The following is a 16,815-nucleotide window of genomic DNA, read 5'->3' on the forward strand; positions in this document are numbered from 1 at the left end:
ATGACTAGTCAAGCCAAATCAATGAGTTCTATGTTCAGTGACAGGCCTCAAAGAAACATGGAAAGTGAAAAGACATGGAAAGTACCTGACAATCTCTGGACTTTCTATGTAGTCACATACATATGCAGCCACCTATCTCTGAACTAACTCTCTCTCTCTCTCTCCTCTCTCTCTCTCTCTCTCTCTCTCTCTCTCTCTCTCTCTCTCTCTCTCTCTCTCTCTCTCTCTCTCTCTCTCTCTCTCTCTCTCTCTCTCTCTCTCTCTCTCACGCGCGCGCGCGCACACACACACTCACACACACACACACACACACACACACACACACACACCAGAGCATTCAATTGATGGAGATAAAATATAACAAAAGCAGAAAAGTTTCTAAAACCAGAGTGGCCTTAGTGATCAATAATGATTCACCTCAGCTGATCAGGTGTACAATGTCTTCTTGGCCTGCCAAAAAGGCACAACTAAGGAGAGATGTGTTACAAAGTTGAGTGTAATGGTGAAAAAGGGATGCCTGAACAGACATATTGGAGAAACAGCTCCAACGATCCCAGATTGGTAGATCATCTGCTTCTGTATACCTCGCTCACACGCCACCAATAAAGCCTTGTTTTGTTGAGAACCAGGTATGTTTTAAGATATTCCTATGGCAACAAATGCAATAATTGCTCAACAGTAAGACCTAAACACCGAAAATTGCTTTAATTACAAAAGAAACAGATGCATTAAAAAAAATCCAAGAGGTGCTTATCAATGAACAGTGAAACAGAAGGCTAAAATCTCTATTGTAATGACTGCTTCTTGAGAGAACAAGGGAAGACTCCCCCTTTGCCCCTCATGGTTCCCCAGACACTGATATTCCTCTTCTTAGTTCTTGTCTGCTGTTTCAATAAGCAGATATCTGGAAAGAGACCACTTTAAATATACAATGCACCCATCAGGCCCAGATATCTGTTACACTAAACTCTATGAAGGGCTCATGCTACTTCAAACAGATGTTGATCAGAATTTCTTTTTTCAGATCATTAACAGACATTCTACAGCAAGACAAAAAGATGCTATCATTTTGGTTTATGTTTAATCAGGACTATTCAGTCAGTTAATCATAGGTAAAATAACAAGAAAATTTTCTTTTAGAAAAATATTAAACAATTTATTCCATTAATGGTGAGAAAAGCCATTTTGGTTTTATTTAAAAAAATCAACATCCTACTGATCATGAGGTTGAGGGGAAGGAAACTAAATTCTGACTACTGAAAGAATACCAAAACTCATAAAAAAGAAAGAAGAAGAAAAAGAAGAAGAAGAAGGAGAAAAAGAAGAAGAAGAAGAAGAAGAAGAAGAAGAAGAGAAGAAGAAGAAGAAGAAGAAGAAGAAGAAGAAGAAGAAGAAGAAGAAGAAGAAGAAGAAGAAGAAGAAGAAGAAGAAGAAGAAGTCTAAAGGTAACTCACTATGATACCAGCACTGTGGCAAAACACTGTAAACTCTAGTACCATGTCATCAAAATGGTATTTGCATTTAGATCATGCAAAATGTATTTGTATTACTGTGTCTAAGAAAAAATGGCATTACTTATATATAGTGCAGGTAAAAATTCAACTACAACAAATATATAACATCATAGTAAATATCTAACAGAGCAGTGCTAATTCCAGGTCTTGGTTACTAAACATAAAGTAAGAGAAACCTGGAATAAATGTGCTTTATAGCTTTGTTTACAACAGAGTCTTAGAACAGCAGGACTGAAGCCCTTAGCCCCAGCTCCCATGAGATCCCTGGCTCCTCCTAGCTACAGCGCCCAGTGGCCAGCATTCAGTCTACAGACACCAGCTTATCTACTCAGGATTCAATCATCCAAAGAGAGTTTCTGTAGAGTCTCTGGGTACTATATGGAATAACTTCACTGTCCCAAGAAAAACGTTAAAACACTGGAAATTCAGTGTTGGTATGTGTGATTAACAGCCAAACTTTCTCAGGGTCAGGAACACAAAGGATTGTATATAACAGAAAGATGTGGCCTCAACCTGGCATCTGGCAAAGTTTTGCTATATCTTGGCTCTGATGCCCCTGCACAAAAATACCTTTCCTCCTCTAATAGTATCTTACTATTACTTTTACATGTAAGTACTGCCCTTGTGCATGAAACAATTCACAGAATTCTTGCTCACTAGGTCTCGCCAGCACTGCCTAGTAGTTAAAACTCCATTGTTTGCCTGAGAGAATTCAAAGACTCTTTGAAATTATGCTAAACTATTATAAGAGTCAAGATAGATAATAATGAATTCTGGAATATTTTCTTAAAGAGTTTTAGTACTTTATAAACATTTTCTTGCTATACAGATAGTTTACATAAAATTTACTAACTGAACAGAACTCGACTATGGATAAGTAACAAAATATTCTGTATAGCAAATTTTCATTTCAAAGAACTAAAAAAAAAACCACTGCAACGTAATGACATCAATATTACTACAGTATAATTAATTTTTATGACTGCTAAAAGATGAAAAATAACTGACGGCTTCTTTTGAGACGAATATAAATATAAATTAACAATTTTCTCACCAAAATAAAACCAGGTATAAACAGATAAACATAATTAGGAGTAAGTTTGTTTCTGGTTTTAACACAAGTTAACTACCCAGAATAATACATTCACAACAACTTAAAATTAGCAGAGGTAAAACGCCACAAAATTCTGCCAGGTTCTTTCCCCTATATTTGAAGCTTGACAGTGAATTTGGAGAATTAGCAGAGTGACAGGAAATGACACACACAAAAACCACACTTCAAGCAAACTGCTTGTCATCGTGAGGACCTGATCTGACAAGCAGGTTTAATCCATTTGCTCAAAGGTCACGCTGTCCATGTGAAGGATGACCGGTTTCCTCTGCTTCGGGGGGCTGGCTGTCAGCATTCATAGAAGTAGGGTGCTCCTGCACGTGGGTCACTTTACTTGAAGTTCTTGCAGGAGGAAGCTCATTATTCGTCTCTTCTTCCACAGGTGAAAAGGTTCCAGGCAATTCATTTGACATCAGAACTTGCAGAGAGTCTGTTCCATCCTCAAGGTCCACCTGAATCCCCAGAGCTTTCAAAATGTCACATTTGCACATGGGGCATGTGCCATGGGCTAGGATCCAGGGGTCAATGCAATTCTTGTGGAAAAAATGTTTACAAGTGAGAATACGAACTATTTCATTAGGCTTATAGGCTTCAAAGCAGATGACGCAGCTATCTGCATTTGGATTTACTTCCTCATCCCCTTCTTTCAATATTCGAACCTGCAGCTGCCCAAAAGCTTTCTTGAGCTCTCTTGTTAGTCGCTTCCATCTCCTGTCCTCAATTCTTGCCACCCAAAGTCTCCGAACGTGATAAAAGGTGAAATATGCTAATGTGGCGGTTGTGACGATCATAAAGGAGACAAAATAGTGATTCAGCCAAATGACATGTTTTCTTCCCACCTCAACCATAACTGTAACATGAACTCCCTTCCGAATTAAATGCAAAATTTCCATACCTTTGACATTACCAATCATAACTACAACGATGTCTTCAAATGCCTGGTGAGACATGGGGAAAACCTGGTTGCCAGTACCTGGAAAGTTATAGATGATCACTCCTCTGGCTCCGTTCTCAGATGCCACCTTAATTTTCTGTGTGAAGGCACAACCTCCCCGTTCAATGAGTGCAATCCACGGCTCTTTGTTCCGTGGCAGGATGAAACTGGTATTGGGATCACAAGCATTTTGAATTTTTCCCTCTGGTGGCACAACAACTCCTGCTACTCTCTTCAAAATGGAGCTTCTGCCGAAGACCCCAGTCTCCCCCAGCTCTGACAGCATGCGGTTCCCCACGTGAAATGATATGTTCATGTACGCAGTCCAAACTGCGCTGGCTGTACAACAGTTCTGACTGACCAGCCAGATAAAACTGAATTTCAGAAGCCAGAAAGATGGAACATTGTTCTGCCAAGTACCAGTATGAAGAGGATTCATCTCTGTCTTTCACAAATGACTTTACGAGCCAACCCAACCAACCGGCACGGCTTCCACATCTGTTGACCATCAATTCAGAATGAGGAAAGAAAACATATCTTCAGGGTGAAAATAAGATGCGCTGTCTTCCAACATGTTTCAGCAAGAGCTTTCTAAAGATGTCTTGAGTTTCAGATGTTTTATTAGAGAGAAAAACTTTAGATAGTAAAGAAATCCGTGTCTCACTACTGTAACTTTAGATACTGCTTACCCTTGCATGAGGCCATTGTGACATAAAAGACCAAGCAGCCAATTAGCTCAGAGCATGCTCTACATGCACTGGCTTGAGTGGTTTCAATGTGGTGACAGGTAGTTTGTGAATGCTTGTAAAATGATTAAGTCAAGAAGCCCTATAAAATGGTTGTATATTTAGCACATTAATGAAAACAAGCATGTCTGAAATTGACTTGTTTAAAAACCTCAGAATAAATGAAAAGATAGTGTGGAACTTTTACATTTTCTAAGAAGTAAACACATCTGACGTTAAGCTCAAGATACACAAAGAATCATAAATTAGGAATGAGACCAAATGAGCAGTAAAAGCAGTGAGACCTGTAACATTAATTGTTCATATTTGGTCCCTGTCAATTCTTTATGAAGATGCAGATAAAAGATATAGGATTTTGGAAACATTTATCGGTTCCGACTTGGTTTTGATTTTTCAAAGCAGTAGTTCTCAACCTGTAGGTCGTGAGCCCTTTGGCAAATATCTCCAAAACTATTTACATTATGATCCATAACAGTTAACAAAATTATATTTATGAAGTTGCAACTAAAGTAATTTTATGGTTGGGGGTCACCACAACATGAGGAAATGTATCAATGGATTGCAGTGTTAGGTTGAGAAGCACTGGTAAAGTACAGAATCCTGTTAACATCTAGTTCTATCTCATACTACAGCTGTCTAACATCACATACAGAGGATAGGTACACATATAAAGCTCTTGTTTTTCAAATGTAACTTGATTTATAAAGAAATTAAAACAAGGAAATCCAATAATATTAAAAAGTTAACCAATGACAGTAACAATGGTTACAGGTCATAAAGAGATGATGGCAACAACATTTTTAAACCAAACTTAACAAATATCCCCCTTAGTAATTCTATATACTCTGCCATGTCTGCCCCCATTTTTACTACAAAGGTCAATGGCTTTAAATAACTTTGAAACTAATGAGCTAACAAACTTGGGCAGTATCAAATGTTAGGGTATACTTCCTCAGTAGGCATCGCAATGTTTCTTCCTTACTGACAAGAAAGCCAAAGCTAAGGACTTGAACCATGAACATAAACATTTTTGGCCTCTGTATACAGGGTTCATAAACAAGACATTTTAAACTGGCCTCTCCAGGACTAAGAAAACAGGAACTTTTTATAGTTTATGAAGCAGCAACTTCAGGCAGGAGTGAAGAAAGTTCTACAAGCACAACAAAAATTGGCACATAAAGTGTTGGTCAGGGAAGCTCCCAAAGCAATATAGGTTCCTGCCATCCCTACTGTTTGTCTGCTAGAATTAGATGATAAGACAGCATACATGTTGGATTCATGATAGAGAAATCAATCTGGAACTGACCTTGTGTCCTTTCAGCTTTCTGAGTATTGGAAGGTCCTATGCAGACTGCTGGGAGAGAAGGGCCATCAATGATCTTACCCAGTTATAAATCCTATGATCTTTAAGACCAGTCCTCCAGGCCAGATCTACTGATGTGGCATAGTAACACAACTGTTGAGCAGCAACAGCTATGACTGGATTTGATACCCCTACATTGGAGGCAATCTATGTCTGGTACTGTACCCCTGGTGAAAACCTCACATCTGGGAAAGGAACTGAATATAACATTGCTGTTTGTTCTGGGTTAGCTATAACTTAAATATTGTTTATATCCATAGCTATCTACTGCTCTTAGTCTCAATCAGAGAAGGCTCTCTTTTAGTAAAGGGTGGTGAATACAGTCTCCTGGCTACACAGTGTTGAAACTAAGGGTTAATCCTCAAATAAGAAATTTATGACAATCCTGTTAAGACTCAGAAAACAATGTAGAAGAGAAGGCAGAAAAAATATAAGATGCAAGACAGGGAGAAGAACTGCAAAATACTATCTCCTGGGCAAACCATGCCATTGAAATTACAGATGTAGGCATTGGGTCTACACAAAAATGGTCGCATCAACAGGCAGAGGTGGAGGGGAGGCTCAAAGGATCCTATTCCCCACTGCAGTACTATTTCTTACTGATGAATTCAAGGGCAAGGGGAACCATTGGCTTCAGTTGTAAAGCTACTGATGAATGCACCAGACCACAGAGGGTGCTTCTTGTCTAACAGCCACCCAAATAGCCCTGGTCACACTATATATGTCATAACCCAAAAGGATTAGTAATGATGAGAGGTGGAGATTTATAGAAGAAGGATACAGGTGTTGGAGAAAGATTAATCAATACACTATATACATGTGTAAAATTGTCAAATTATTAAAACTAATCAATTAAAATGTTCAAAAGGTATGTCATAAATCAGAAAGAATATTAGTGTGGAACTTTCAGCTCACAATAGTTGATTTCTCTTACAGAAGCAATTACTGACCTTGTTTATACACAAGTCTATGGAGAAAGTACGATAAACAGTGTGTCGGCTTCCGCACTCAGCACATGCCATCTATCTGGAATATCAAAGACTGAGTTTTTCACCAAAAGCACAAACTCCTGTCTTTCAGCTTTTCAGTAGTACACAGGTGTTTTTCCACCCACCAGAAAGGAAGGTGAGAGAAATGAGCTGTACATATTATTGGGATGGAAACCCAACAAAATGTTTAGCTCTGCTCTGTTGTCCAAGGCCCTAGTGATACTCTACCATTTGAGAAGTGAAACCAATGGCAGCCCCTAGAGGACACTTTTAAAAGAAACTGTCCCCATGGCAGATTAACCAGGCCAGGACTTAAAGAACCCTGGCAAACAGGTGAACTTTTTCAACACCATTCTAAATGAGGCCTAAAACGCTTTAAAACTTTTATAACATGCTATCTGCTAAAGGAATTAGAACAAAGTACCCGTTCAATCCACAGCTTTGGAAATCCGATTTTCTGGGTATTAATAAAATTAATTAACCATGACAATATAAATTAGAATTTAATTCTATAGTGGAGTTTATTAAACAGAGATGTCAAATGTTAGGAAGAAAAAAAAACTAGATGAAGAATGAAAACAAAGCCCCCAGATAAATATGTTAAAAAGAAAACTTTATAATAACCCAGAAATTCCCACCAGATCAGTACCTTAATCTGAGTAAGCTGATGATTAAGATGAATATTGTTTTTCACATGTACCAACTTCCTTATTTGGAGAAAGACAACAATGTCTAACAATTAAAATGATTAAAAAGACAACAGTTTATGGGCATGATATGTTAACTTTATTTTCAAAGCACACAAATTTCATCTTCAGTAGCAGGACAGAGTAACTAAGGGTCATGTTTTCTCTTGATGTACAGTACAGTGTGCAAATTCATCTCATTTTAATCTGTGGAAAGATCTCTGTGGGCTTCTTAAGGTTTCAGGATGTCACACTTGCACATGGGGCATGTCCTGTGTGCTAAAAGCCAGGGATCAATGCATGCCTTGTGGAAAAAATGTTTGCAAGTTAAAATCCGTATAACATCTTGGGCTTTGTATATATCAAAACAAACCACACAGCTGTCTTCATTTGGGTCTAGCTCCTTATCCCCCTCCCTGAGCACTCGAAGTTGCAGCTGACCAACAGCTTTCTTCACATCGGCCTTTATCTGTCTTTGTCTCCTGGTGGAAGAATTGGGCGCTTGGGGTCTCCAGGCACAGTACAGGAAAAGATAGGCGACGGTGGCTGCCAGGAAGGTAAACAGAGACATAACATAGTGGCTGAGCCATGGCATATGCATTCTCCCCACTTCAATGATGATTGTCACATAGACACCTTGCTGGATCAAGTGCAAGAGCTCCATACCCTTGAGGTTGCCAATCATCACGGCAACTATATTCTCTGTTCCCTGGTGAGACATGGGAAATACCTTGTTGCCTGTGCCTGGATAGTTATAGATGATCACCCCGTTTGCTCCCTTCTCAGCTGCCACATTGATTTTATGAGTAAAAGTACAGCCTCCCCGTTCGATGAGGGCGAGCCAAGTGTCTGTTTGATCAGGCCTGCTGAAGTTGGTCAGGGGACTGCAAGCATTCTGATTCCATCCTTCGGGAAGTACCACAGCACCAGACACCCTTTCCAGAGGAGAATGATTCCCAAACACTCCACTCTCTCCTAGCTCTGATATGATCCGGTTCCCCACCTGGAATGTAATATTCAGATGAGCAGTCCATACTGCTTTTCCTTTGGAGTCAGGGAGGCTGAGGAGGAGGAAGACGCTAAGTCTCAACAGGCAAGATGAAAAAGACCTATGAACTGAAGAAGTAAGTCCAAGTGGGTTCATTCCTCCATTCACTGATAGACATGAAACACAAAGTAACATTTGCTGTAAAATGAGGTAAAGGAGCTAGCTCAAGCTGTCAGGAGCAGATGACTAACACTCGTAAATCAAGGTCGGCCAAGATGAAAGATAACTTGCTCATTCTTTGTACTGTTTCTTTCTTATAATGAAAATTCAAGAGATGTTATTACTTCAATGTGATTTAAAGAAACTTATGACTTCCTAATGGGTAAATTGTGACATCAGAAGTAGTTAAGCCAATCCGGGAGTTTATATCAGTACAATGCATACTGAAATCCTATTGGTCAAAAGGCTAGTAGCCAATAAGAAGTATGCATTCAAAAAAAAAGAAGTATGCATTCCTACCTAGGTGTCCATGTATTAACATGAGATTAAATGTCAATATTATATATATATGTGTATATTATATATATACATATATATATACATACATACATACATACATACATACACATACACACATATACACAGCATGGCACTTTGAAAACACACTCAAAGTTAATGAATAAAGTGGTAAACATAAAGAACACAAGTTGAGTTTTATTTTTATATATGGACATACTGAAAAACATCTTAAACCGTTTACAAACTATTCATTTACATTAATGAATGTTTATGGTCAGGTGCTTGCTCTCTTAATGCTTCTATACTACCAAGTTGGCCAGTCCATGGACAGTAGGAATAAATCACACCAACCGTCTTCTGGCATTAAATGCTAATGCCCAGCCTGAAGATTTAACATGTGGAATAAAGAAAAAAAAGGCATACTTTTTCTGATGTAGACTCACCCCACAAAGCAAATACATCTATGTTGATTGAGTCTGTTAATAAAATATCTACTATGTGCTAAGCAAATACTAAGTATGAAAACATATACTGTAAAAACAAAAAAAAACCAACAAAAAAAACAACACAATCCTACTATTATACACTGAGAGTAAATTTGAAGCAATTAAAAGATATGAATGATTGCAAAAACTGTGAATAGAAAGTGACAAGTATACAGCAGAAGATAACATGGAATGGGGACCATCCTTACAGGCTTAAGAAAAACTTCTCTAAGAAACTGATAGGCTGATTCATGTGAAATGAACTCAGTTGCCAAAGCAAAGTAACAAGACTGAAGGTAAACGAAAGAGTCATGAAGGAGAAAGGCAAAGAGCAATTGATGTGCTTGGTGGTTCCCAGGCTGTCCTGAGGACTTTGAATTACAGTCCAGGACATGAGAAGCATACTGACAGTCCGGGACAGTCCTACTTCTACTGTAAATCCTTGCCTAAAATCTTTACACAGATGATTACTTGGCAATACTCATTCAAACGTTTATCTCCTAGGTACACAGCAGAACTTCTGGGCAATGGATGGGCTCCAAAGCTTTGAGGACATGGAAAGAAAGGACCTTGCTTGCTTAGGAGGGCTCACGTACAGGATGGGCTGTGCTACTAAGACCACAGGCATGTCAGGAGAGTGGTAAGTTTCTGACAAACATATCCTTTATACTTACTGGGCCATAATTCTTTAGTTAAGATTTGCTTGCAAGATGACTATTAATCCAATTCTCACCTCCTACAATTGTATCTATGTGGGGTTCCTTTTGCATCTGAACTGTCTTCCCAGGTGGAGCTTTCCATGCTCAGGTGTGAACTGGAGTTTGATTCTGTTGACAATGAAGACGTAAGAACTGGCCAAGGACTTTAATGTTGCTTTAGGGGGTACTTGTTGAATTGCTGATTGCTTCTGGAAAGTGACTTGGCTTTTCAACTTTTCAGAGTCTGTTTGTTGTTTTTTAGACTGATTATCCAGATGGACTCAAACTTGATAGGTAGTCAGTGACAATCTTCAATTCCTAATTCTCCTGCCTGTCTTTCAAGTGCAACAAATATTGTCTTGTTCAAACACACCCAGAATCTTTTGCTGATTTTGGAAGAGTGAAAAGTTTAAATAGCAAAGCATTTATGGCTCAAATCAAGAGTTTTCTTGTTTGTTTGAAGGGAACAATGTTTAAAAACTTATAGACTCACTGTCTGTGCAACAAATTAGCTAAGGCCATGCTGGTTAAGACATCCCTTCCTTTCTGCCATATCCTATAACAAAACACTTCCCACATATAACAGTGGCTCTGAAACAGATGCAATTTTGCCTTCCAAGGGACTTCTATTTTTAGAGACTCTTTAATAAAAATTATCACACTAATGGGGGAATGTTACTGGCATATCACCGCTAAAAGCCAAAGATGCAACTCAACATCATCAAATGCTGACAGTGGCCTCTTAATGACTTAGAGACACCTAACTCAAAATGTCACAAAGCAACCAAAGCAACATTAGGAAACTGTGCAAATGGTAGTCTTAGGAGCGGGAAAAGTTTCTCCAGAGTTGCTCATCCCTGAGATACAATAAATTCTAAGCTCTTGCCACACAGTAAGCTTTTGTAATCATCAATATACAAGATGCCCTCAGAATGTTCCTCCACTTCCACAGTTTTCCCTAGCACAGAAACAGAATAGCTCTCTTTAAGCATCCTTATTAGCCCACAAGGGCTGGTTGTCAATTGCATCCATTTTATCAGAACTAGAGCAAAGAGTCTTCTATCCTGGGGCCAGCATAGCTAAATGGGGCAGAAAGAAGGAATAGATAATTGATGCCACTGTAATCTATTGCTTTTAAAACATTTATTCAATACAAGGACTTTGAGCACATGAAGGTTTCAAATTCTTTATTTTATTGAACCCGGGCAGGTAGATTAAAGGAAACTGAACATATATATACTCCCTAGTCCAGTAGATCCAACAGTCAAAAAGTCTCTTGTTTTTTTTTTTTACATCTTTCTATTTTGCCTTCTAAAATATGTTGGCTTTCCTCTTAAGTTGGTTCCCTTGATGAACTCCCAGGATGGTTGCTGTTCTAATTATCCATAGGCACACAGCACCCTGAGGTGCAATTCAACATTTTGACTCCCACATTCCCCTTTAAGAAAGAGGGAAAAGATTTTCCCCAGATACTTATCAACATTCTCTTAATGTCTTTGGCTAGAACTCCTTCACAAATTCACTTCTATGAAATGAGCCTGATCATTATGATCGACATAAGTAAATCCCAGTTCATCTTGTGGAGAAACCCATTCCTTGCTGAGTGCATGAATGGTGGGAGGGTAAAATTACCAGTTCTTTCTACTACCAATGGAGAAAACTAGGAAGTGGAGGGCAAACACCCAATGAGGTGGCAGCTACAGGATCTAAATTCCTGGGATATACTCAAAGAAATCCTTAAATACCCACTAGCCAGTACAAACACAATGTGCATTCTACACAAAATATCACCATAAGACAAACTCAACATAGTTCTGTTCCTTAGGAGGGCATGACTGTAAGAAAAATGGCTACAAAGATATTGAAAGTATACACACACACACACACACACACACACACACACATACACACACATACACACACATACACACATGTAATTTGTATATAGTATCTGACTATTTCTATAATAGTCAGACTCTAGGGAAATTTTGAGGAACATTATAACCATCATTGAGTATGGCATAATAGGGGTAGAGAATCAACTCATCTCAATATTACTGGTACAAAACATTCATACCTTCAGAAATACCATTTCTGCAAAGGAAAAACAGCAAGTACATCCATATTGCACTTGACAACATCTGTATGACACAGGGAAAACCAAAGAGACCATTTAATATAACATGCACGTCAGTGCACTGGGTCAGGAATCAGGAGAATTCTCTGGGAACCCATAAAGCACAGTTACTAGGCACATAAACTAAAGAAAGGACTTTTTTTTTGTTTGTCTGTTATCTGATTTTGTTTGTTTTCTGAAGAGAAAAACATTATAAAGGGATTTAGGGGTAACAGGATGCTGTTGGATTCGAAGTGGCTGACTAAAGACAACAAAAGAATTTTCTGAAAACAAAGTTTTATAAATTGCAAGTTTATAATTCTTGTATATTGTAGTGTAGTCTTTTTCTGGAGCTCATACTAGGTTAATCACAACACTCACATGTCTAATAAAATACACATGTGATAGTTAGAAGAGTACATTTCAAACATTCCAAATGACCCTCAATCTAAAAGCATCTTCTAAATATAAGAGTACCTTTCTAACCGTAGAAAACAGTACATTTCAAAAACTCCATATGAGCTTCTGGATGGTTTCTGTGTTCACACGTGGGGTCTGGGAGAGCCAGAGGCCAGGAGGAGCGAGGTAGCACTGTTTCATTGGCTTTAAGCCCTATTCCTTGAGATGGAACCCATGCTTGACACTGCTAAAAGGGCAAAGAAAAGGATAGTTCTCTGGCCAAGAGGAAAACCTATAATATATCTCCAATACTGGAACACTGTCCTGACTCAAAAGGGTCTACTTGGGTGGGAGACAGCCACAGTCACCCCATGCCATGGGATGAACACTTTCCATTGATTCTAATTGGCTACATATTCTCTCAGATCCTTCTATCCAGCAGGTAGTGGTTATTCTTAATTGTGCTTCCCACCCGGCCCTAGGAAAAAGCAATCAAACTTATAGTGGTGTTCTTGCTTATTGGAAAGCTCAGATGTCTGCCCCTACAGTTCCTAGGAATGACATGTCTCTGCACTGTCTACTCTTCTTTCTTCCCAGTGAGCTTCATTATCTACTATCAGTCCTTACATTTTCGTTTCTTCCACTAAATCAGTTGAGTGTTTCCTCTACTCCTATTAAAACAATCAGCACGCCATACTCCACACAGGCATCACCTTATTTTTGTGAGTCTTATTTCCATACCCCTTAGATCTGTGTGCCTGGCAACTGGCTGGCCAACAGACTTTAGCGGAAGTGACTCTATGCCAGCTTTATCTCTGCTACCCCAAAGTGAGCTAGGGAATCTTTTTTTTTGTTGTTGTTTTTTGTTTTTTGCTTTTTGTTTTTTTTGGTTTTTCGAGACAGGGTTTCTCTGCGTAGCCATGGCTTTCCTGAAACTCACTCTGTAGACCAGGCTGGCCTCGAACTCAGAAATCCGCCTGCCTTTGCCTCCCAAGTGCTGGGATTAAAGGCATGCGCCACCACCGCCTGGCGAGCTAGGGAATCTTGACAAGCAGATGCAAATAAAAATATTCAAGAAAAAGCCCATCTCTCCTAGCTGAGGGCATTTGACATTAATCTGTAGGTGGGCAGATACATGAAAGTTAAAAACAGTGAGCTGTATGACTCAAAATGACCTGACCTCAACCCTATATAAAGCACTAAATGCAACTAAGGAATGCTGGGAGTGGGAGAAATAGTTTTCTCCAGGGCAAAGCACATCAATTGCTTATCCAATATCAAATGGACATCCATGAGAATATACACACAAGCTAACGTTATGCAGGCTGAGCAGGTTATACTTAGAAAAAATAGATATAATGTATAATATGTTATTTTTTTATTTACATATACATTTATATACATATATTATACATGTGTGTATAAATATATCTATAGATATTTATATATTTGTGCATTAAAATAATTAACTAAAACAGAGGCCATGACTCTGAAGTAAAGGAAGGGTTTGTTTTTTCAGGGAGGAGAAAAGGGAAGGGGAAATGATGTCACTATGTCATAATCACAAAAAGTAAAGGGAATAACTTTTAAAAAGATGACCGGAGTCATGAATAGGCCTTAACAGAACCTGACGGCTCCTAGTCAAGACACGGACTCCTTACCAATAAGAGAGGCACAAAGTGTTGGGGTGACGCGGGAAGTCTACAGGATTATCAATCTTGTTTCAAAGTGTAGAGTAGAGAATAATCTTCTTACTTCAGTTGTAACAAGATTCTAGCATCACATGTGCAGGCATAATGTTTTGGTGCAGTGTAAAGATTATTCTTGTACTATTTAAATGCTGACTTCTCTGCCCTCATATCTTGTTGTAATGTAGATACTGCTTATTCTAAGTAATGCTTATTCTAAGTATTTCCTATCTCAAGTTTATGCAAACACCACCCTCCATTTATTCTGATTTATCAATAAAAGTTGATCAGCCAATGGTGAGGCAGAAGAGAGAATAGGGCTGGACTTCTGCCAGCCAGGGAAGTGGGGAGAGAGACAGAGGAGGTAATTCAGATTAGTTTAAAGGATTAGACTAGATCACCAACTGCCCAGTTATTGTATTATAAAGCTAATTAAATAAGTCTTATAGTCTCAGTCTCATTTATTTTGAAGTTAGCTAGGGATAAAAAAAAAATGCCACTTTCAAGAATCCTTTTACAACATGTATACCATCCAGAGTTGTGAAGGTTGTTGAGTAAATGATGAATTAAATTGATAATCCTCTATATTCTGCCTTATGATATTCTTAATACAATACATTTTTCTAATTAGTGAGGTCTTCATAAAGGTGATAACTTCATAAAAAGTACAGAACACTTAGACTGTCAATAATGTGACAATCTTTAATTCTGTAGGTCTGATACACAACTTGAGTTTTGTAATCATGTCTGAAGGAAAAGTCATGAATATTTAGACTATGTCAAGATGCCATTTTATTTTAATGAGCATAAATCAAAGTTACATTTTTTTCTTCTCTGTGAGTTAGATTCCTCATGTATAAAACTTTAGCATTAAATTGAAAATATTGGTTCTCATTCAACCTAGCAAGTAGAAGACAGTGTGGCAGTCAAACTGGAGAAACATTATAACACTGGGAGAGGTAATCAGGAAAATGTTACACTGTAGCTATTTTCATTAAAGAGATAAGAATTATTGATTAATCTGAAGTAAACACAAGGTTATTATTTCTGCTTGAAGTTAGATCAAAATCATATTCATATAAACCCTTTAGATTAGATCTTCATTTCACTGTGAAAACTAGGTAACATATAAAAAATTAAATATGCCCAAGCAGGATCCTTTGATTTATCAAGAGAACATCTCTGATATTCCTGATAATCTCTTCTATCCTTTTCTTATTAAGACCTGGTGGTAAAGACCTAAAGGATGTGGATGCTATTCTGAAGGTGCAACACATCTAAGGTTTTCTAAAGCATTAAGTGGATTCTACCCTTCCTAATCCATTAATCATCATTAGAGTTTTGCACAAGCTTAGCCTTCCTCAGACATTAAGTCCAAGACTGCGCATAAACTTCAAGTGAGCCTGTAGCAGTCTGAAACAGCAGCTGAAAAGACCAAGCACATTTTTCCATTTAGAACCCTTGCATTTTTCCTCAATTCACAAGTTAAAATCTCATTCTCATTTTTAGATAATGTAATTTCTCCAAGGATACATAAAGGAAGAAAATTGTATAGACCATACACACAGGAACTGTTCCGTGCCACAAGGCTGTGTGGCAGTTATGTAGGACTTTCATTTCTATTAACTTCAGAAGGTGAGAAGGCCACACCATTAGTGTTCTTTCTTTCTTTTTTTTATTAGATATTTTCTTTATTTACATGTCATATGATCTTTCCTTTCCCAATTTTCCCTCCAAGAAACAAACAAAAACAACAATAACAACAATAACAAACCCCTGTTGTCTCCCCCCTCCCCATGCTTGCCACCCCACTCTCTCACACTTATTGGCCCTGGCATTCCCCTAAACTGGGGCACAGAACCTTCACGAGACGAAGGGCCTCTCCTACCATTGATGATTGACTTTGCAATCCTCTACTATACACATGCTGCCAGAACAATCAGACCCACCATGAATAGTCTTGGTTGGTAGTTGAGTCCCTGGGAGCTCTGAGGGTACTAGTTAGTTCATATTGTTGTTCATCCTAGGGGGCTGCAAACCCTTCAGTTCCATTGGTACTTTCTCTAACTCCTTCATTGGGGACCCTGTACTCAGTTCAATGGATGGCTGTGAGCCTCTACATCCTTATTAGTCAGGCATTGTCAGAGCCACTCAGGAGATAGCTATATCAGGCTGGCTTGTCCTTCCTTCAGTCTCTGATCCATAGTTAGTCTCTGCAACTCCTTCCGTGGGTATTTGGTTCCCTCTTTTAAGAAGGAATGAAATGTCCACATTTTGGTCTTCCTTTTTCTTGAGTTTCTTGTGGTTTGTGCGTTGTTCTTCCTGTATTCCAAACTTCTGGGTTAATAACCACTTATCAGAGAGTGCATACCGTGTTTCTTCTTTTGTGATTGTGTTACCTCACTCAGAATATTCTCCAGATCAATCCATTTCCCTAAGAATTTCAAAAATTCAATGTTTTTAATAGCTGAGTAGTATTCCATTGTATAGATGTACCACAATTTCTGTATTCATTCCTCTGTTTAGGGACATCTGGGTTGTTTCCAGTTTCTGGCTATTATAAATAAGGCTGCTATGAA

General features: G+C 38.5%; 3 protein-coding genes across 25 annotated transcripts in view; all 3 read right to left on the reverse strand.

The window, feature by feature from the left end:
• The window catches only part of Cadps2 (calcium dependent secretion activator 2), a 529,581-nt gene that overhangs the window by 349,777 nt on the left and 162,989 nt on the right, over positions 1-16,815 (reverse strand). The gene's annotated exons all lie outside the window — the stretch shown is intronic.
• Rnf133 (ring finger protein 133) lies at positions 2,700-4,259 on the reverse strand. The gene has a single exon (XM_031381294.1). It carries the CDS (start codon positions 3,996-3,998, stop codon positions 2,853-2,855), a length of 1,146 nt encoding a protein of 381 aa, XP_031237154.1. The 5' UTR covers positions 3,999-4,259; the 3' UTR covers positions 2,700-2,852.
• Rnf148 (ring finger protein 148) lies at positions 7,421-8,694 on the reverse strand. The gene has a single exon (XM_031381295.1). It carries the CDS (start codon positions 8,524-8,526, stop codon positions 7,576-7,578), a length of 951 nt encoding a protein of 316 aa, XP_031237155.1. The 5' UTR covers positions 8,527-8,694; the 3' UTR covers positions 7,421-7,575.

The sequence above is a fragment of the Mastomys coucha genome, unplaced genomic scaffold, assembly GCF_008632895.1.
Source record: "Mastomys coucha isolate ucsf_1 unplaced genomic scaffold, UCSF_Mcou_1 pScaffold20, whole genome shotgun sequence".
NCBI classification, from domain to species: domain Eukaryota; kingdom Metazoa; phylum Chordata; class Mammalia; order Rodentia; family Muridae; genus Mastomys; species Mastomys coucha.